The sequence below is a fragment of the Spodoptera frugiperda genome, chromosome 9, assembly GCF_023101765.2.
Source record: "Spodoptera frugiperda isolate SF20-4 chromosome 9, AGI-APGP_CSIRO_Sfru_2.0, whole genome shotgun sequence".
Taxonomy (NCBI): domain Eukaryota; kingdom Metazoa; phylum Arthropoda; class Insecta; order Lepidoptera; family Noctuidae; genus Spodoptera; species Spodoptera frugiperda.
The window spans coordinates 5,090,458-5,113,982 of NC_064220.1; the positions used below are offsets into that span (position 1 = coordinate 5,090,458).

Below are 23,525 nucleotides of genomic sequence, written 5' to 3' on the forward strand. Positions count from 1 at the left end.
AAAGGGAAGTTCATTCTGACTCGTATGTATGTTTGCCCGCAATTATTTCGTAATTTGCTCAATCAATTTTGATACGGGTTTCAGAAAAGTATTTGTTAAACTTAAGAGCAGGTTTTAGTCTTGTAAACGTAGTTTATTAAAAATTATTATCATATGAATAGTGAAAATATCACAATGCTTTTTAAATAAAATAGTAATGGAAGCGAAAACACTTTAAATACTAGTGTCGAAAGAGAAATAAAACCACTGAATTCGTCCACAGTATATATTTACCTGTACAACTACATTCATTTACACTTTAAATCAGCAAAAACACCAATTATAAATCGTCATGTGGTATAAAAATATCTTTGATCAACAAGTAACATTAACACACTTGAGCATAATTTGGTGATTTGTTTGTTCCTACTCTAGAAATGCTAAAATATACAATACTGAAGCAATCATTAGTAGTTCATAACAATATACATTAGTAAATAGAGATATATTTAAAAATAATAATCTTTGGTTACGTTACAGCTCTATGGCTGATGTATTATATAAGTACATATATATTTGAAGGCACCACAAAGGCAACGCGTTATATAAATAAGATATTTTCATTAAAATCATAAAAAATAAAATCATACAAAATATGAGTACAATGATGATTTGAAGCACGCTAAATGGACATTAATTTTTGCGTGTAAATAACTATAAAATATATGGTTTATAAGCATTAAATATAGCATAAAAATAATTGGTTCAAATGTATTAGGTGAGCGCATGCAATAATAACAATGATAGGTATAATACTACCTAAGGAACGATTGTCTTTTATGAGAGGAACGTTAGGGACTAGTTAGGGAATGTCAAGGACCTAGAAGGAATGTTCTGAACACTGTAATTAAGGATATCAAGTTTGAATCTTATACAAGGTAATTTGATGGATACTAGCCAAAATCATCTATCTATTTTGAATTGCTCAACCTATAGGGTAAAGGCCTATATACCCAGTATACCCAGGGACGGACTGGGTCGGACAGGCCCCCGCAGCAAAGGCAGTGGGGGCCCAGTGACTGAGTGAAAAGTTAGCAAACTTTATATATTTTTTGTATTGAATGATTCTATGACGTGGATCATTGACCATCTCGGAATTATAAGCCCAGTCTGACCCGGTATACATTCATAATAACTTTAAAAGAAATAAATCAAGTTAGCAAGAGAATTTATGCCAAAGTAATGAACAACTTGATGTATTTTGGAAAATGTGATCCTAATCGATCGTTTAAATAATGTATGATTGATTACATGCATGGTCGATAAATGGGCCTTCTTAGGTTGGGTTCACCATGCCATCCGCGGCAGAGTGACTGACGACGTTTATCCGTAGTCTACAAGAAAATGTAGGTAAGGGGCCCACTACACGTCGCCGTCTGCCGTTTCTTCAATTTCTTCCGGTATGCCGCATTGCAGTTCATAAAGTCTTGCGTATATGCCATTCTTTTCTAGAAGTTCTCTGTGCGTACCGGTTTCGGCGACCACTCCTTTAGCTATAACCACGATCATGTCTGCTGTTTGTATTGTGGATAGGCGATGCGCTATGATGAGACTCGTACGGCCTTCGCTGGCTCTGTCCAGAGCTTCTTGTACTACCTGTAAAAAGGAGGCGCACTTAGTAATAAAAATGTAACTAAATGACCTATGTATACAGACTGGTATTATCTATACAGCTAGACAGGTACCTAATTTAACCTAATAAGACTTTATTTGTCTGTAGCTCTGTGATATTTTTTAGGATCACCTGATAGTAAGCAATCGGCGCTGCCAATGGCAACCCGTATCTAACAGCAGAAGAGTTACAAATGCGTGGCCGGCCTTTGGGGATTAGGCTTCTGATAATCTCACACCTACATGGTAAAACAACACAAGCGTTGTTTCCCGCCGGTATTATGTGAGCCCGGGGTATAACTCCGATCGAACCGACCCTTTCGTGCCGAAACATAGGTATCACACGTGCGAGCGCCTGCATGCTGTTAGTCCGTATGTATCATAATAATTATTGACTTCCAAAGTCCAAAGACTTGTAAACGTTGTGGGACACATTTGGAATTTATTCTCAATACTTTTACTTACCTTTTCGCTGTGTGTATCTAGAGCTGACGTTGCCTCGTCCAACAGTAGCACGCGTGGATTGCGCACGAGTGCCCGCGCTATTGCTATGCGCTGTTTCTGACCTCCGGACAGCTGGGATGCGCGGGCGCCGATACGTGTATTGTATGCCTGTATAACAGTAGATGGTGAATTACTATGTAGGTACATAATCATTTGTACACTTAGTTGCAATAAACGCTTTGTCTTTAACTTAATATGTAACTAACTCAATAATATTATATTTTCTACGATTCGATTGAGCATGGAAGCCTCAATCAACTGAACTAGATATAATGGTATCGGTTTCGATCCCCAGATTGAGCATAGAACTTATTTGGATGTTTCAATAGTCATATTACTTAAGAATACCTAGTACCCAAGTATTAATGAAAGTTAAATCTCTGTCAATATGTGTAGGTAGTCTTAGTCCTTTAATCGGCTTTTATTTCGGCACCCGCTGGAAAAGTAGGAGTGGAGGTTATACAGTGCCGGATTAGCCATGTAGCAGGAGGCAGAAAATGCTACGGGCCCCGCGTCATATGAGGGCCCCGCGCCGTATGGGGCCCCGTGCCTGTGCACATTTGCTACGGACCCGTGGGTGCGTTTACAAACATACAAGTTCACACACATGACACCCAGACCCGCAACAATTTGTGGATCACACAGTGTTGCTCCGTGAATCGAACCCGCTTCATCCGGCATTGGGATTTTCTCCTGTGTCGTGGGTGCGTTTACAAACATACAAGCGAAACAACAATTTGTGGATCACACGTTGCTTATCCGGCTACATAAATTCTACTCTGCTGACACCACATGACAAACCTTACGACGCTGAACTCTAAAACCAATTAAATTAGAAAACTAGGTACTTACGTTAGGCAATGCGGATATAAAAGTGTGAACGTTAGCCTGCTTGGCGGCGGAGACGATTTCTTCAATGGTGACATTGCGCCTGTTGTCTCCATAAGCAATATTCTCTGCGATCGTTCTATCGAAAAGCACCGGTTCTTGAGATACGATGCCAAGGTTCGCACGTAATGTTTGCAGACGCATATCCGATACTATATTGTAGTCATCCATATACTGCAATAAATAGAAATTGACTGATTGAAAATGTACTTATATAGGTACCTAATCTGATACCTCTACGGTTACATACGAGATGAAGGAAGTCCAGAAGTATGATAAGAACAATAAAACATATTTTAGTTAAAACGTGGTAAATTGGTAATCATATTTTATTGTTATTGGCACCCAACATGGGACTGGGATGTTCAATTCATTTTTTAACACAATTGTCGTAATGATTCACCTTTTGAAAAAACAACATCATCATCATAGTAAGCTCCACCAATGACCTCGAAACATAATAGACACTTGCTTTTGGGGAATATCAGACGTTATTGCACAGACCACATTCTCACCGCATCACCTAAAGGTTGGTTAGCAAGAAAACCCAAGGCCGACCCTTGTATGATAAAGTTGCAAAGAATTGCTGGTGTTAGGACTTACCACATTGCCTTCTTCAGGGTCATAAAGTCGCTGTATAAGTTGGATGAGAGTGGACTTCCCGCAGCCGCTGGGTCCCACGAAAGCCACTCGTTTGCCGAACGGGATAAGTACTGATAGTCCACGTAGCACTTCTACTTCGCGTCGCGTTGGGTATCGGAACTTTACGTTTTTGTACTCAATTTTACCCTGGGCCACCTAAAAATAAGAATTAATGATATAAAAGGTTGTTGATAAAATGCTTATAGGTCTATGTTCGCGAGGGCATGGTAAAATGAGGCGTTGTGCAACTGATAGTAGTTACCTTCAGAAAGTCATACCTACATCAATTCAATTTTATTTTATCAAGCTTAATTTTTTGAACATTACGCAATTACTACAAAGAACCTGATAAGATTATAAAAAAACAACAAGTAGGGAAACATGAGATCTATTAGAAATATTGTTGGAATATAAGAATTTCATAGCACTTACGTAATCCACTGGCACACCAGGTGAATCCGTGTCACCAACTCGTGGTTTCCGAGCAAGCAGCGTCATAACACGGCCAGCGGCACTCACCGCCGCGCCGAAGTTGGGCGCGAACGCTAACGCCTGACCCATCATCCAAGCACCGAAGATTAGAGCTTCAGATACCCTGCAACACAATTCTCCTTTAAAACATGTACGCCACGCTTCGGCTTTAGCATAAATGATCCGGCTTCTATCAAACGTTGAAACAGAATAGAATCCAGAAAAGTCAAAGTCAAATTATTTATTTCAATGCAACGCAACGTCACGCCATTCATCCCCGAAGGGGTAGGCAGAGGTGCACATTACGGCACGTGATGCCACTATACAATGTACACCCAGTTTTTCACCATATGTGTTATAAGTCCCACGTAATAGGGGGTGAGACTATTGCCATATACCGGGCACATTTAATATTTATATTTTATTATTTATTTCAATTAAACCATAAAGAGGTACTTTGATACGTCAACAAATAAAGAAATAAATAATAGTCTGTCTGTCAGTGATGCTAGGTGCTCGTTGCAAAGTGTAGCTTCGAATGGAGAAGAACGAGGAAGAATCTCCAATCGTTACTTTAAAAAAAATATATGTTTACAATTCTCCTCCTTCCTCTCATACATTTTTCCAATCAGTACCCAATTGTACATATTAGGTATGTGAGAACAATACAGAGAGAGTGACGCAACACAAACGGAAGAACTTATTAAGTTAATATACTGAGGGAAACTTACTTAATAACGGTCTTGTAGTGTATCTCTCCTTCGGCGACGAGTACACCACCGTACCATAGAGACAGGGCATACCCCGCGACGGGTGCAGTCTGCCCGAACGAGAACACAGTCCCGCGCCAGCGCAGACTCTTGCGTGCCATCGCTCGACCGCCCACAAACGCATCGTGGTAGCGCTTTATCACAGCCTCTTCACCACCTTGGCAAAAGAGTCCCTTTTATAGATAAGAATGTCATGTCAAGAAAATTTCATGTTGACAATGGCACTAAAAACAATTGAGCTTATGGCTCTATCAACGTTTCTTTGAGTGTAGTCACTTACAGAAAGCGGCGACGGTCTTGATATTGGTAATGGCTTCAGTAGCAATTGTGGTTGCTCTGTAGGAAGCTTCGCGAACCAGTTGTAGGCCGACAGATAGCACTCTGCCTTCCATTACCACGCTACCGATGACCGCCGGCACCGAGATCAGGGAGACCAGGGTCATCTTCCACGTGAAGTACATCGACAGCATGATGCCAATCACTATCGTGGCTGAGGCCTGCATTAGAGCACCTATACGTGTGCCTGTCGCCTAATACAAAAACAATTTTAACTTATTAAAACCACAATAACAATTTTTTAAATCACATTAACATTTTCTCACCAAGTCTGTCTGGATATATTATTATAAACTAATATTTGAGATAACTCGGGTTTGATTTTTGAGTTGGGCAGCATCTTCAGTATTTCGAGTCAGTTAGGAATGAAGCCTGGAATAGTGCTTACTATATGGGCATGGACATTCTCGTAAAAAATTAAATGACTTATGATTGGTGAAAAGCGGGTTTTTGTAGGTCGGCACAATAGTCGTAAATCTAAGAGGTCATCTCTGACGTTTGTCAGTCTATGTTATCTATGTAGGTACCACTGTTTTGAACGTTCTGGAATATCAAAAGTGATAGTTGATAGTGATCAAGCAATGTCCGAAAGATATTGAGTATGTTCGAAACGATTAGATATTTTGATATTACATATTATGTTATGTATTTGATAGTATCGCTTCCTGATTACCACACTAACTTACTCCTTGGACAGCTGCCGCGTCTGCTGCCAGTCTTGCCGTCAATGCACCAACTCCATTCTTGGGGTCATCAAACCAACCAATCTCTTGGCGTAACATAGTTTCAAATGCTGCCACCCTACAAAAGTAAATCAGAAAATGTTGATCACAGATTTTAACTTTGTTTCGTTGTAGGATTTTCTACTGTATAAGTTCAGGTTCTTTATTGCGGTCCTTATTAACTCAAGTAACCTCTTATGCAATCGTTTGGTTTTTTTTAAAACAATTATTTATTTCATTTATGCTTTTGAAATAAGACATTAATTAAATTACCTAAGTCTGGCCGTAAGTCGAACGCCCGTGACATTGAATATGAATATTTGGAAAAATATGCCAATGCCAGTGTAAACTCCAACTAGTAGAAACAGGATCGCGATAACGTTGGTTTGACCTCGCACCCAGTCAGAGTCGGGGCTCTCCAAGTACTACAATAAAAATTCTCGAATTAATAAAGGTTCTGAGATAAAATTACCCAGGCGGGTCACCCCGCACTAACTGAGACAAGTACAATTAAGTATCAATACTTAATTAGTTTAATTTCTACCAGTTACAACACCCATAAGTATAATTAGTTTAATATTGAAAAAGGGTGACTAAGAAAGACACGTCAAGATTAGGATTAGGACAAGCACGTCTTCGAAAAGCAAAAAAAAAAAACATTTTTTCTTAGTTAGTTATAATTACAATACCCCGTAAGTCTCTCCAAAAAGAATGGCGAACGTCGGGAAGGAAGAACCAACGGCTATAGCTGCAAACACACCCGCTACCATCAGCCACTTCTCAGGTGCACATAGCTTTAAAATCTCCCAAGTCGTTGGGATGTATTCTGGTTCTTCTTTATCTTCTTCTTCTATCGAACCATCTGATGATAATGACGACACCGAAGATGCATGACTTTCAATGGAGTCTATAGATTTTACCCTCTTCGGTCTTCGTATTTTTGCGTCTGGAAAAAAGTAAAAAATTATTTATTTCAATTAGACCAGGGAGGCACTTTTAAACTTCAAACAAAATATTAAAAATGTTATTCCTCTAGTCAAGCTATATGGTCATTCCAAAGTGTGGCTTCCTATGGAGAAGAACGAGCAAGAAACTCCAGACTTCTTTTTTCAATCGGTAACGTCTAAATTTTCATACTATTCAAAAGTGAGCTTACGTTTTGACGGTATTCGTTCCGCAGAGAGCGGTGTTTTGTCAACTTCATTCTCCGCTGCGAGCTGGTAGAACCGACCTTTTCTAGCAATCAGATCTATGTAAGTGCCTTCTTCAATCACTTCGCCTTTGTCGAGAAATACTATGCGATCTGCATTCAGTACTGTTGATAACCTTTGCATACAAAAATCTTTAATACAATTATCTGCCACTTAATCTTAAAGAATCTAATTAAAAACCTATATCTTATTTTTATAGTTTAAGCCGGTAAACGAGCAGACGAATCACCTGATGGTAAGCGATCGCCGCCCATGGACACCCGAAACACCAGAGACGTTACAAGTGCGTTGCCGTCCTTTTGGGGGTTAGGAATTTAAGGGTTGTCAGGGAATCGAGGATTAGGAAGATTAGGAAGGGGGTAATTGGGGGATATCTAAGGCTCAAATAAATTTATTTGGAGACTAACTTAGCTATAGTTGACGTTTATATGTCACTGTAGTCAGCACAATCTAAAAGGTCAACTCTGACGTTTGTCAGTCTATGTACCGCTATATATTGTGTATAATAGTGTGGATCGTTTAAAAACCTTTTGTCTAAATGTCATTGATCGCCAATTTTCTACGCAGTCTCACGCTATTTCGGAAGTTCTTGGGATATTACTTCTCTCCTTCTCTAATCCAAACTCTAATTATTTATTTTTACTCGTTATGGCTTTTTTTTTGAGGGGGGAAAATCATCCAATGACTTCTCTCGCCTTGGGCGAGGCGAGAGAGAGTGTCAGACTCTTACTGACTAAAAACCACCCCGTTCCTTCTCCTGCTTTTCGAGCCGGAGCCCCGGTAAACCCGCTAGGTAGTCCGCAGCTCCGGATCAGGCATCAGCCCTACTGGGCCCCATCTGTGTTGGTCTAATGGCTCTTTGAGGCGCGCGCGGAACGCGACGCGCCGCTCGCACGGGTCTGGATCTGGTCGGGCGGCGAGCTACCCTTACTCGTCGTCCACAGACCCGCACTTACGGTGGCCGGAGATCGTCGCGCGATCCCCGACGCCCGGAGTGTCTCTCGCGACGACTGGGGCGTGAGGTTCGTTCTCTCACGCGCCCCGCCTCCTCCTTAGCTAGCATGACTGCTTCGCAGAAGGAGGAGACGGCATCCCAGTCCCCCTCGCTCCGCACCATGGCGTGTACCAGTGCCGGACGCGAGAGGTCGCCGTCGCCGACCACATCCCTGAGGACACGGCGGTGCTCAGCTCACGCAGGGCAAACCGCAACCGTATGTTCTACCGTGTCCTCCGGGCGGTCTTCGCAGTGATGACACCCGGGCGTTTCCTCCCGCCCAATCAGAGACAGGAACCTACCGAAACTCGCGCGTCCAAATCCCACGGCGGTAGTCCGGCAAGGAGGTTAGCCGCCTCTCCGGAGATCGTGCGATATCCGCGGATCACTCGAATGGCCATGACCCTCTGGGACGTGAGCAGCGTCCGAGCTGGCCGCCGCATCAGGTTCGGCGCCCACACCGCCGCTTAAGCGCAGCCCCCGTCCGTTCCAACTTAGGAGCCAAACGTTGGAAGTGCTCCACGAAGTTCCATCGACTGTCGAGGACGAGTCCTAGGTACTTCATCGTCGTCTCGACGCCGATGGTAACCCCTCCTGCCGTTATTTGGGATACCCATCCGGAGCCTCGGACTTGTGGAGCGCCACCTCGAGTCCCAATTGCCGGATCCTTGCAACGACCGTCGCAACCGCTCTCGCCATTAAATTGGCCGCCGCCTGGTGCGACCTCCCGTGCGCTAGCACCAGCGTGTCGTCGGCGTAACAGGCTACGCTGACGCCGTTCGGGAGGTCGGTGCGCAGTACCCAGTCGTAACCGATGTTCCACAGGAGCGGCCCCAAAACCGAACCCTGTGGAACACCGCGCGACATCTCTCGCCGGTTCCACTCGCCCCGGTGACCGGGGTACATCACGTACCTGTCCGACAGGTAAGCCTCGATTACACGACGAAGGTAGGTAGGCACCCGGTGGTACCGGAGTGCCCCCAATATGCAGCTCCAGGGTAGGGAGTTAACACTGCAGTCCCCGTCGTGAGGTCTCTTACGCGCATGATGGCGTCCACCGTGGAGCGCCCTCTGCGGAAGTACTCGTTATGGCTGAACCGATTTTATTTACGTCTCACTACACGACAACTGTCAGAGTTGATCTATTAGATTGTGCAGATTATAAATATTTATTTAATGCCTTCAACCATCCTTCATTTAAGGCGGATGCTTCAAGGTAGGTTGCGAAATTAAAACTTTCTTTATCCAATTTACTTGATAACGGATACTTTGATGTTAGGTACCTTGAGCATCCCCCTTTAAAAATTCTTTAACTTTGAAACCATGGCCCTTTCCTTTCATACGTACCTGTGGCTCACCATAATGGTGGTTCTTACTACAGCGGCTGCGTCCAAAGCCTTTTGCACCTTGGCCTCGCTCTGGGAATCGAGAGCCGAAGTGGCCTCATCAAGGAGCAGGATCTTAGGATTTCTTACCAACGCTCTTGCTATAGCAATGCGTTGCTTTTGTCCTCCGGATAGTTGAGCACCTCTCTCTCCGATCATTGTGTCGTATGCCTGATTAAATTATATAAGTTCGTAAATACAGACTCCCATTAGACCTGTTCTCGAAAGACCATCATATTATGTCTGTTAATAGTAAGGTACATACATCAGGTAATTTCTTGATGAAATCATGGCAATATGCTGACTTTGCTGCTGCGATGATATCTTGGTCAGTAGCGTCTGGATTACTCATTCTATAACGAGTTAAAAATAAAATTAATGGTGCATAACTTTTATATCTAGTATCTACGCTTCAAAATGTTTATTTTACCTGATATTTTCTTTAATACTACCGGCAAACAATACCGGCTCTTGGCCTACCACTGCGATGTGATTCCTATAGTGCCTGACGTTCATATTTCTCAAATCATAGCCGGACGCCGTCACCTTACCGGCGTCAGGGTCATACATTCTCTGAATTAGCTGCAGCACAGTCGACTTGCCGCAACCACTTGGGCCCACTAAGGCAACAGTCTCGTTTTCTTTTATGGACAGGTTTAAACCGTTTAACACCTGCAATTGAACTTGTTTTGTTAAAGGATTATTGCTGACGTAGGTGCTGATGAGAATATTTATGTAGATGTGTTATATGGGTGTTTAAGGATGGATCCTTAAATCAAATGTTCATTATAGTAACTAAGGGCTTGCTTCGTTGATAGCTGCCGCAAGAAAGGCACGAATGGGGTGGTTGCCGACCGGAGTGGTACCACAGCCTTACAGAAACGCGTTAATCAACGCTTGCAGAGTTTGCGTACTAATAATAGGATAGTATATAGTCAATACTACACTCGGCGTCACAAAAATCGCACCTCTTCGAAAATAAGTTATAACATGCCCCGCCAGTAATGAATACATTAAACCTTATTAATATTGGTATCAATTGAAAGTATGTTTAACGACCGTGTAGATCATGGATGATCTAATACCTATTATTATAAACTTATGATAATAAATAATTAGGTGGGTAAAGACCGTCGGTCAAGTTGTGGCAAGTATCTTTATTAGTAATGATGGGCATTCCATTTCTCACACCAGGATTGGCAGAGCCATACTATCCCTAACGCAAACTAGGCAAGTGTCTAGGGCGCCAAATTATAGAGGAGCGTCGCAAGACGCGCGTGCCCAACTACCCATAGCGCCAAAAAATACGTAAGGGGCACCTATGAGTTGCTTGCTTAGGGCGTCCTCTAGATATAATCTGCCCTAGAGGATTGGGTAAGGTAAATATTGGACAATAGGTAGATATAAATACATACATAACTTCATGCCCGTCTCCGAGGGGTGTAGGCAGAGACAATGGAACGCCAATTGCTACGAATCTTACATACGTCTTTCGCATCATCAACAGTCATCAGTCTTTTTAACCCCCGACGCAAAAAGAGGGGTGTTATAAGTTTGACGTGTCTGTCTGTCTGTCTGTTTGTCTGTGGCATCATAAATCCCGAATGGATGCAGTGATTTCAATTTAGTTTTTTTCGTATTAATGGGGACTTATGTGCGAGTGTTCTTAGACACGTTTCATGAAAATCGGTTGAGCCGTTTTAAAGTTATGGGCGGTAAAAGTGGGGAGATTAACCGAAGGTCTGCAAATATACTGGGATGGGGTCTCAAATGAAACCGCACTGAAAGAAGATATTGAAAGATATTATTTTTTTCATACTAACAAAAATAAAAAAAATAAAAAATATTTCAAAAAATTAAAATTAAATTAAAAGTTTAATAAAATACATAAATATAAAATTGTTTATATAACGTTTTATTATTAACAAAAAACATGCACCTATGTAATTTAGCCTACTTATAGAAACAAAAACTAGTAATTAATAAGTAAAAAAAAATAAAAGCGAACGCTTGACCTCGAATGTAATCTTTACCTTAACAAGAATCGAAATTATAGTAAGTATAATATGTAATATACTAAGCCTAACTTAAACTAACCTACCTATAAAAAGTATGAAATAAAAATTAAATTAAACATTTAAAAAAACCCCCGACACAAAAACTTAAATTCCTTTAAAAAGTAAAAAATAATAAAAGAAAATTAATCTTAAAGTACCTAAGAATATACTAATAATTAAAAAAAAAATACGTCGCGTTGGGGGACCGCGATGCGGACTGCACACCGCCGCCCGCGCCGCTGTATTTCTATTTTCTGCGTTATAGTTAAAAGTACTTAAACATCAATTTACTTTAATGTTAACACCAAGCATGTGATACTTATGAAAAAATCGTAGATAAGTAAGAAATAATTAGGTGCGGTCCTCCAACGCGACGTATTTTTTTTTTAGAATTATTAGTATATTCTTAGTTACTTTAAGATTAAGTTTCTTTTATAATTTTTTACTTTTTAAAGGAATTTAAGTTTTTGTGTCGGGGGTTTTTTAAATTTTTAATCATGCATGCTCTTCGGTTAACAGTACTATTATATTATATTAAATGGAAAATGGATGTAGGTATGACTAACATGCAGTGATAGGTATTACAGATACTTACCAGTACATCTTTCCTTGCAGGATATCGGAACTGTACGTCTCTGAATTCGATATCACCTTTGAGTACTGGTTTCTCGCCTTCTGTAGAAAATATGTCTATCACTGGTTTTCGGTTGATGACCGCGTATACCGACGCAGCTGATGCTCTAGCCGTAGTAATCGCTTCCATATGCGGAGCTGTTAATCCTACATTTTGAGCTCCTTGTAGTACGCTGAAGAAAACCTGTGTAGCAAAAATGTTTGTTTACACCACTTCCATAGAATATAATTAATTTTATCAGTATCTGATAAAATTGATTGAAAAAATGGCTCGTTATAGGTACTAATTTACCTATTTCTATTATTTTTTTTCTTGTAGATAAGAATTGTGGAAAACACATTGAAGTTTCACAATATATTTTCAAATTAAATGTAATTTGTGATTGAGATACGAGTCGAGTCGAAAATACAGTAAAATTGTAATATGCCAAAAGCAGCGAATTGAGGATTCCTTTTGAATAGGTAGTACTTATACTAGGTGAGAAGATTTGCAAAATATCATGAGGCATTGCTTCGACTCCCTAATCTAGAGATTAATCCGCAAAGAAAAACCTCTTCTTCCTTCTCTTTAATAAAGGCCTGCTAAGGCAGCTAAGCCCCAAGGGTTACAAGGGTTAACTGAACTCTTCGTCGATTTAAAACTTACAATCATAAGTACGGCTGGAGTATATATGGGTTTTTCTTCATTTCTGCTGTCCAAAATGAGACCAACACCATACCAAAAGGCTAGGGCGTACGTAGCGTAAATAATGAACCACATAACGCCGCTGCCCAAGCCCGCAAAAATACCTTTCTTCATACCCATCTTTTTAGCAGGTTCTAGTCGCTTTGAATATCTGAAAAATTTTATTATTTTAATCCATGCTCCAGAACTAAATATGTACCTCCAAATATCGTTATAGAGATCTTCAAAAAGAAAGAGAGCTGCACATAATTTCACTAAGATTCTGACCCCAAAAGGATTTTTTTTATAAAACTTCAAGGTTTACCTTGCTATTTCTATTTTTTCTCCTCCGAAGGCGACAACTGTTCGAATGGCAGCGAGCACTTCTTCAGCTATAACTCCTGCTATGCTGTACGCTTTTAGTTCTTGAGAGGTCAGCGATGATTGTACCTGTGGTAAAATTTATTGTCAAAATCCACACTTTATAACTATAACCCTCAAGCCTTTAAGAAATGAGGGTACCTACTCCTTCTTATAAGGCCGGTAACACACTTGCGACTCTTCTGGTATTGCAGGTGTCCTTCGGTGGCGCTGATTCCTTACCATCAGGCGAACGGTTTGCTTGTCCCTGATTCCATAAAAATATTGATACTGAACTGTTTCGAATAACTGTTACTGAACCGTAAAAAGATCCCCGATATAACAAATGACATCATTGTTATTGAGTTCGACGTGGTCAAGAGAGATAGCGAAATCTGTAACTCCGTAACTTTTAAATGCTATGTATTTTATATGTGGAGGACTAAGAGATAGGTCTTTGTTCAGCAGTGGACGTCTCTCGGCTGATGATGATGATGATGATTTTATTCGATTTCGGCAGGTTAAAATTGAAATACCTAGGTAATGTTTTACACCACAAACCTTAGCAACCACGGCTGTGGTAGCGATGACCACTGGTGTACACGACAGGAGCACCAGAGTAAGTTCCCAGCCGTATACGAAGGAGATGATTACTGACGTGACAAAAGACATCACCAGGTAAATGAAGATTGGTACTTTCTCCGCAATACCTTCTCGGAACTTCTCGACGTCACTGAAAATAGGTACAATGGTAAGTAATGCAATTTTGGAAGCAGTAAAGAAAATAACTACATAGATTGTATAATATCATATCCCCACGCGGGAGACCCATGCTTAGGCATGAACGGGTTGTGTGGTACCATGGCCGAGCTAGTAGGTATATAGACTGCCAATAAATGTATCACGCTCCTAAAAAACCGCTAACGCCTTATAACAATCCGGTGTTGCATTGCAGGTGTCTTTTGACGGCACTGATCACTTAATACTATCAGGTAACCCATCTGCTGGTTTTCATTATCTATCAAATAAAAACACTGAATATATAAAACTTACTCAGACACTTTGGTTGCGAAGTTCATTGTGGTGTTCAAGTCATACCACGTAATGTCCTGACGGAGAACTGATCTAAGAAACTTTGCCTTTAGTCTATCCACCTGAGAAATACAAATTGGAAATTAAAAGAACTGTAATGGAAGAAACATTAACTCAACAAATTTCACAATTGTACTTCGTCTTTTTTCGAGAAAACTGTAAAAAGTTATTGAGAGACGAGCTGCATCCTCTGTCGGTTACTTAACTATATATCCCCAAGTCGCAGAATCTGCAGGATAAGTACTGGTTATGGCACATCCCTTATTATGAGGGAGGTCTTTATCCAATAGTCGACGTACCTGATGATTGTGAGTTATATCCAAAAGAACTATATGACGATATAGGTAGTCCTGTTAAATATTAATTCTTGAAGAGAATCCTCACCTGATTGAGTGCCACATGGTTGAAGATATCCACACTGAGGAGACCAACTAAGAGCTGCCCTACCGAGAACACCATGCAACCGATGCCGAAAGCTTGAGAGTCTTCAATTAAAGCAACTCTATTTTCCTCTCGTGTTGCATTCGTTCTGGAAGATAAAATATAGTCAATAATTTCGTATTTTAGTGAAGAATAGGTAATCCTTTTAATTTCGAGGTCGTATAAAGTTCATTATACTGGAGTTTAGAAAATGTTGGCTAAAGTAACGGTTTTCCGATATTACCATATTCTATTCATTTTATACATAGGACTTACAGCATAACATGTGTTTTTATTATTAGGTATTATTTTTTATTTTCAGTTCTATTGTACTCATGTTTTTTTCAATATGTACCTAGGTATTGTGTGTATTTAATTTTATGTAATCTATAATATAAAAATAAGTCGGGTTTTCCTTCCTGACGCTATAACTCCAGAACGCACGAACCGATTTCCACGGTTTTGCATTCGTTGGAAAGGTCTCGGGCTCCGTAGGTTTATAGCAAAGAAAATTCAGGTCTAAAAATCATTGGTGTTCGCAGGATTTGCTAGTATCTTGTAGTTTTACCATATTTTCTCATAAATTAATCAATAAATAAATAACTGGCAAGGAATGGAAATTCCTTTCAAATATCAAACCTTGGGAAGGTTTGAGAGAAGTTATGAGAAAGAATACTTACAGTATTTTGCCTCCACCGAATAGAACTATAGTTATCGTTTCCGTCGATGTGCCGACCATGACAGTCCGGTCGATGAGTAGGGCCGTGAACTCGCCATAGATGATGCAACCCAGGGGCACGAAGAATCCATTTAAGCAGGCCAAAATTACACCAAACAGCAGTAAGAGTAACTCACACGGCGTAGCATACTTATACTGTGGAATACAGCAGTAATTTATTCAATAACAGCTACCATTTTTAACTTTCTGCCTGAGAATGAGGCCTCGTGTAAAAATATTTTTTAGCAATAAAGGATGGTCCTAAGTTCCAATTTTGTAGGATTTTTTTGTGCGTAAATACTTTTTTAAGTCTACAGTAACTCCTTTTGAGATTTGGCTGTAGATTGGGCTGTGTATGCAGTGGAAGAATAACTAGGAATAATATTAAGAGACTCAGGATATATCATAGTATAAGTACTTACTAATTTATACCAAGATACTGGTTTACTCCTTTCCTTTTCTTCTTTTTCTCTGAAACATAAATTATAAGATCAGAAAACTATGAATTGATAGAAATCTAAAGCAAACGAATGGATACACTACCTCCCACTTCAGCCAGGACGGGAGGAGCTATTTAATGTATTTCCATTCACAAAAAAGGGGATCTGGTATAATGTATTTATACTCACTCGTTTAAAAGTTTTTCAGCTAAATAAGCAGAGTTCTGTGCTAATGTGCTTATAGTAAGGGAATTGGAACGCCATCCGCCCAATGCATAGGACGCCTGCCCAGCACTCATGCGCCGTTGCGCCGCCGCTGAATATTTTGAAACGCTTTTGTTCGAGTCATCGCGTTTCATTCTCAGGCCAGCCGCTCTGAAAACCAAAATGTGATTTAAAAACGAAGAGACAGATAAAGAGAGAGAGAGAGAGAAACAGACAGAGGCAGAGAGAGAAACAAACAGAGAGAGAGTGAGAAGAGGGTTTTTCGATCCCAGTAATTGTGCACAGGAGTCATACCTAAGTACTTGGTGAAAAGTTAAGTGGGTTCAATCGTTACATATAAAACGCTAGCTTCTGCCAGTGGCTTCATCCGCGTTCCCGTGGGATAAAATATGGCCTAGGTGCTATTCCAGACTATAATCTACCCCTCTTCCAAATTTTATCGCGATCCCTTCAGTTGTTTTGATGTGCAGGAGTAGTAGTACCTAGGTACCTTCATTAATAAAGAATGTTTGTTTATATTTTATTAAGGTTGTGTGTGACTTACTTTGTGTGGTTATACAAATTATATTACATTTTATTCAGTAAATAAATATCCTATCATACAATAAATGCTTACCTACCTAGCCTAGCCATTTAACGATTGATTAGAAAAACGACACACAATAAGACGAAACACAGGAATTGATTGGAAAACACTTAGGTAAAGTATTTACTCATATTAAATTCGGCTATACTTACCTACTTCTCTTACAAAAATTTGTTTATTTAATACTAAACATACGCAAATTAGCGTAAACCATTTGATTCATTCATAGTTTATGTCGTGAAACTTGCAATTTACTCGTTTTCATTTAAAGATCTCGTGTTGTTATTTTAATCAGAGTTACATTGACAATTAACATGACATGACAAAGAAATGTCTATTATAATAAACTCTTTTTTGCAAGAAGTACGGAACTAAGAAGAATGTAAGGGAATGTGTTATTCACGATAGGTGAAGAATTAAAAGAAGGATTGAATATTGGTTGGATTAACGTAACATTTTGATATTCTTATTCTCTCCCATTGCTGGATTAAATCCAAAAAGTAAAACAATCTACTTGAAATTCATATATAAAAGGCAACGCACTTCGTGTGTGATGCCTCTGGTGTTCTTGACTTTCTCGGGACGAAAATCATCCAATGACTTCTCACACATTGGATGGGGTGGGAGGGAGTGTCAGACTCTTACTGACAAAAACCACCCTGTTCCTACTCCTGCTTCGAGCACTCGTCCGCAGGTCCACCTAGGGTGACCGTTCACCCTCAGGTGGACATTTGTTACAGACATCCTATAGACGATTGCCGATGTCTACTGGGTAAACAAAACCGTGCCTACCTCTTCGGAAATAAGTGGTATTATGTTCATGACATTGTTGTTAAAAGCAGAAGTTGTTGAAGTATACAAACAATTAAAAGGAAGCCTAGAGATAACATTTTGATGCCAAGTAACAAAGTCAACAATGATTTTCAAGTATAACTAAATAAATAATAGTTTGTAGTAAATATTGACTCTTTATTAATACGACGTTAGTATTGATTGTCCCTTATCTGTCAAAAGATACGGTAGTAGGAGGTAAGTAGTACCTTCTCGTCTATTATAAGTAGGATAGCTAGTTTCTGTATTCCGTGTAGGATAGGAGGTAGGGATTATTTGTTTTAATTAGATATTAATTTTTTTTTGTGGTAAATGCCGGTAGACTTGCGAATTGATCACCTGATGGTAAGCCATGGATATTTGAAACACCAGAGGCGTTTCAAGTGCTTTGCTAGCCTTTTAGGGGTAGGAATTTATGGGTTATTAGGAATCTGGGATTGGGAAGATTGGAGCCCTCTCCTATTACCCCCTGGTAATAGGGCCTCCAGTAACCTCACTCACAGCACGAAATACAACGCAAGCGTTGTTTCACGACCGTTTTTGTGAGGCCTTGGTATCACTCCGGTCGAGCCGGCCCAGTCGTGCCAAAGCGTGGCTCTCCCACACTTAATTGGATAGACATAAAACAGTACAAAAACCAAATACACTCCTCAATACAATAATACATATAAATTTAAAAGAATATTAATATAGTAGGAATAGAAGTTAATTAATAATAACGCATGATGCCGTTGATATAATAAAATATTTCTGTTCATGATGCCGCGAGATAATATCGAATAGTTTTCATATTATATCACGGCATATAGATGCCGTATGTATTTATTTAAAACAACAATTTTACATGATGAATAATAATATTTTCATAAAGCAAAAAATAAAGTACTCATGAAAATACTAAAAAAAATCTAAAATATGTTTATTTTATACGAGAATTTCAATTACAATCAACATATAAGTTTTTAAACCGACATTCATTAGTAATATCATTAGAACTTGAAACGGGATATTTAACATGTTTATTCGTTTTTGTTATTTGCAACACGTGGCGCATAGCATCATGTCAAGTTGCATGGCGCTTGCAACAGTGCCGAAATATCGGAATCTCACAAAAACTTAATAAACATGGTAAATATCCCGTTTTAAGTTCTAATGATATTACATTCAACAGTTAGTTGGTAGACGTTTTCGAACTAAAAACAGACTGGACACACGATTAGCTAACAAATCAGATCAAGGGCTGCCAGACTATAGTTAAATTAGAATATTGTTACACGCCAAATACACCTGCCAGGAACACTACGCTATTATTATAATCAATTTTTTGTCACAGAAATGTGAACCTTGTTGGGTTACGATAAGTACGAGGGTGTGTGGATTGTGGTTCTTAAAATATTTCATTCAGTCACAGTCTAGAGAATGTTTAATTGCTACCTACGTACTGGGTTTCGTAACTTTTTTTGACGCGCGTATTTGATATTGTTACGTAACGTTTTCGATAATTTGATGACGTCAGAAGATGCAGAGAATGGAAAATTCTCAGCGTGATTATGTTCTGTGAGGAGGAACCTTTTACGGAGATTGTAGAGCTGCTATAAATAGCAGATCTGTCGCGTCCAGAAAGGGTTGTTTGTCTATAGTAGACGGTGTCTATAGTAAAGAATAACTTAACGTTGTATTGTATGGAGTCTATACAATACATACAACGTTTAATATTCACATTTTTGTATGTAAGCTGACAATGAGTCGACAACGTAAATTGTAGACTTATTATTGGTATTTTTAAAAAAGTAATATTGACATTTTGTATGTAAGCTGACAATGAGTCGACAACCTAAATTGTAGACTTGGTATTTTTTAAAGAGAGTAACGATGGAGTTTGTTGCTCGTTCTCTTCCATTCAAAGCTACACTTTGGAACGAGCCTTAGCTTCTCTGACAGACATACTCACAGACAATTGAATGTAACGTCACAGAATAATAAGTAAAGTAACGTTTCAAAAGTGCCTAATTTAAGATTAATAGCTTTGAATTTGAATTTGTTGTCATAAATAAATTACACGATAAATTAAATATAACACGTATTTATTGATGGGATTATAAATAAACCTTATGGTATTTATCACTCGACAGCGAACAATCTCAAAAATCAAATCGCTTCACATAGACGTCGAAAATCAGCGCAGTATTAGAAATGCGGCTTTTTTGCTTAAATAGGGATCTATGACCTGATGTAGGTACCTAAGGAAAAAGTATTAGACACTTATTTTTATTTTGATATAAACGAATCTAAGTTTCGGAGTGGAAGCAAATACATCATTTCTACGTACAAAATATACATAGAAGTGACGTCACGCGATATTTCAAATCGATATATCATCGAAAGTATTTATTTCCTTAAAAAAATAAAAAATACGTGTCTAATATTTTAAAATAATCTACAAGACGGACATTAAAATAAAAATTAGTCATCTACCCTATTCGAATACATGAATTAAAATAGTCACGAGGAACCAGTCACTACACCACGAGACTTGGTTCATGACCACGTAGGTAGACATACCACCTCACATTATTTACTTTGAACCGTCTACTACTTGTATATAAAGGGCATTGCTTCCGTCCCCATCACGTGTTGCACTTGTGAGCCAGCCAAGTTCGTTAACAATACACGTGCGTTGGTGTTGCATCGTAATATAGACTCTATATACTCTGTATTAGGTATTATAATCTGTTGCTATAGGCACCGTCTACCATGGTCACGGCCAGAACCAGACCAGTGCGGTCAGAACCAGACCGCACTGGTCTGGTTCTGGTCAGGCGGCGAGCGGCGACGAGCTTGTGGCGCGTCGCCATCAGACCACCACAGATGGGGCCCAGTAGGTCTGATGCCACCGGAGCTGCGGACTACCTAGCGGGTTTACCGGGGCTCCGACACCGGCTCGAAAAGCAGGAGTAGGAACGGGGTGGTTTTCCCTCTCGCCTCGCCCTGGCGAGAGAAGTCATTGGATGATTTTCCCTCCTTAAAAAAAGTCACATATGGTAGAGTAGTAACGGAACATCGTCTCTTTTGAATTACTAAACTAAACGATTTTAATGACGGGATGCAGTTTTTACGTGGCAGTGTCGTGCTTCAATATGATGTGTATACATGCCTATAATAGGTAGAGGTATTTTCTCGTAAGAATTATTCTATTAAACATCGGCAACAGATATTACAACTATTAAAGTAATGTTTATCAAGAACGTGGTTTTATCATACACAAATACATTTATAATCAAGATATAAAAGCTTCGTAATCCTAGTTACAAGAATATTAGGTCATCGTTCACGATCTATTTACATGTTTACCCAAATTCTGCAAAGATGACGTCAATCTCTTCGTAGCTCGCGTAGTAGCTACAGTGTCTACGCCAGCTACGAAAATCGTAGCCGTGGAATTTGAAATTCATGTTTATGCCAAATTCGTAGTAATACTGCTACGAAAATATCGTAGCAAAGAGGGGAACAACTGATCTTGGCTTTTTATACTAAGGGATGGATGTTTTATTGTTCTATATCTTTACAAATTATGATGTAGTCTCATCAATTGTAGGAATATTCTAAGAGGTCTATATACCTACTCTTCACATTTTTATCATGATGATACAATTATTACATTAGAATTTGCCCTATATTTTAAAGTCTATGAGTTTATGAGTTTAAGTAACGTATATTAATACGTAAGTAAAGTCCCGTTTCGGACACGTGTCTTTTCAAAAGGAGTATCTCTGTATCAGCAGCGAAAAAGTTCATACTGAACATAAAAATAAATCAATAAACTGCTTCATAATATCTAGTGGCATCAATGCAGTGTAGTTATGGGGTTAAAGTCCTGAACTATGCGGTTATAAAATGCTAAGAAGGTTGCCGACACCAAGTTGCTGGCAGGCGACAGGATGGCGCGACCCGTTAACGCCATAAAATGGGAAATTATTCTTAAGAGAATTTTCATTGCTCATTCTTCTTCGAAAGAAACGATTACGAATTATACATTGACTTTATAGTCTTATTTGCATAATAACTAGGGTATAAGAAGGAAACCTTATCTTAGTTTAATAACACATTTTATTCTGTTTTTATGTGATTAGATGCTGTATGCATTTTAACTGATCACTTAATACGATTATAGGTATATTACACTTAATATGATAAATCATTATATTAATTTGTAACTTGATACCAACGTAACGGTTACTCAACAAGTTTCTATCCCAAGACAGGGATCCATAATCTTAACCTGCATACACGACTACTGATGCGGTGATTTACCTAATTAACAAAGATACTTTGATTCGACAATGTTCTTTTTTTTTGTCAGGTTGTTTAGACTAGTCCTGCCTATTTTGTACGGTGACCGATCATTCCATTATTTTTTTCTGTTAGTGGGATAAAAATTACAAATATTAATTTTATATGTAGAAATAGATTCGGAGCTGCCGACTACCTAGCGGGTTTACTGGGGCTCCGGCTCGAAAAGCAGGAGCAGGAACGGGGTGGTTTTTAGTCAGTAAGAGTGACACTCTCATGCCTCCCTAAGGCGAGAGAAGTCATTGAATGATTTTCCTCCCTTAAAAAAGGTTGAAATAGATTCAAATATAAAAAAGTCCTGTCTTCAATAGGGTACTACCATAATTCCCCTTTAAAAATACTTTGAAGATTGCGTAGGTATTAATTTATGTACAGACTAATAGTAAACTCACACCTAATAAATAAATTAGTTAACGGATCATGACCATCTGTCTCGATCACTGAAAAATTATTACACCCTGATACGCAGCCGAGACTATGTGGGTGAAGAGTTGGCTATGTGCCAATTCTCAAGCCTGGACAACATAGGGCATAAACAACGGTAGACTGACCTATCTATCATACAAGTAAGTCTAGGTCAAAAGCATTTTAGTCAGTAAGAGTCTAACACTCCCTCTCGTCTCGCCCAAGGCGAGAGAAGTCATTGGATGATTTTCCCCACTCAAAAAAAAAGGTCAAAAGCATAAATAATTCGATCGAATAATCTATTACATAATTACTTACTTATATTCTGTAGAAGTTATTGTCCTTAAAGCACGTTAAAGTCGTAGTGAAGTCCCAAGGAAAACTTGCGTAATTTTCTCCCTTCATAAGGACACGCGTTTAAGTTATTACGTATTCGCCGAAAAGGCGCGGGAAACTGTGATATGGAGCAGTGGACGTTGTTATGACGCGCGTCGTCAACCCTCCGCGGCGGTTGGCATGGCACTGGGTACTTTTTGGCACTAAACTGGCTTATCAAGCCAATGTGCTTTTGCAGTTTTGCAGTACACAGCTGCATTGTGGTCATATTTGTCAATACAATTTCTATATCGAGAGTGCGTGATATGGAAAATGGGAAATGTGCCACAGACGGCGTCTGTTGTCAATATTGACGTCATTTTTCGTTTCCGATAGAGGTAGGTTCGTACTAGGTATAGGGAAATAGGATCTTATCAATTCGAGATGTAGTTAGTAGGTAGGGAACGATTTTTTTTTATATAACGTTGCCCTATACTAGTAATTTTTCATGTGGCGTGGGTGCGTTGACAAAGATACAAGTTAACAAAAATTTGTGGATCACGCAGAGTTGCTCCGTGCGGGAGTCGATCCCGTTACACGCTGCGTAGCAGTGGGTGCCCAGCCACCACGTCAACCGTGCAGTCGAAGACGTGATTCCTCGTTGATATAGGTAATAAAGTATGAAGTTTTTGTTTTTTCAGCCCTATGGCTGGCTATGTACTTGGTCCTAACTTTGAATCATATTGTTGTTAGTGAAATATTAAAATAATAAAAATATTGGTAGAAAACTCTTCGTTAGTGGTGTATAAAGTCATTATTAAAAGTAAGTAGGTATTTATAGTCAGTAAGCGTCTGA

General features: G+C 39.4%; 1 protein-coding gene across 2 annotated transcripts; it reads right to left on the bottom strand.

Moving 5' to 3' along the window:
* Positions 1-251: 251 nt before the first annotated feature.
* On the bottom strand, positions 252-22,888 carry LOC118271169 (multidrug resistance protein homolog 49-like). 2 transcript variants are annotated; one of them, XM_035587120.2, is made up of 24 exons: positions 22,673-22,888; positions 16,147-16,332; positions 15,940-15,988; positions 15,480-15,673; positions 14,764-14,908; positions 14,341-14,441; positions 13,849-14,020; positions 13,253-13,377; positions 12,910-13,099; positions 12,226-12,447; positions 10,004-10,245; positions 9,839-9,926; positions 9,536-9,744; positions 7,140-7,309; positions 6,673-6,929; positions 6,257-6,408; positions 5,948-6,062; positions 5,206-5,455; positions 4,887-5,082; positions 4,117-4,279; positions 3,646-3,840; positions 3,007-3,216; positions 2,116-2,262; positions 252-1,635 (listed from the first exon to the last, which is right to left on the bottom strand). In XM_035587120.2, exons 2-24 carry the CDS (start codon positions 16,314-16,316, stop codon positions 1,402-1,404), a joined length of 3,996 nt encoding a protein of 1,331 aa, XP_035443013.2. In that variant the 5' UTR covers positions 16,317-16,332; positions 22,673-22,888; the 3' UTR covers positions 252-1,401. The 2 variants fall into 2 exon arrangements, with proteins under 2 accessions (XP_035443013.2, XP_050551868.1); XM_050695911.1 differs by lacking the exon at positions 22,673-22,888 and adding an exon at positions 16,921-17,072.
* Positions 22,889-23,525: the final 637 nt, after the last annotated feature.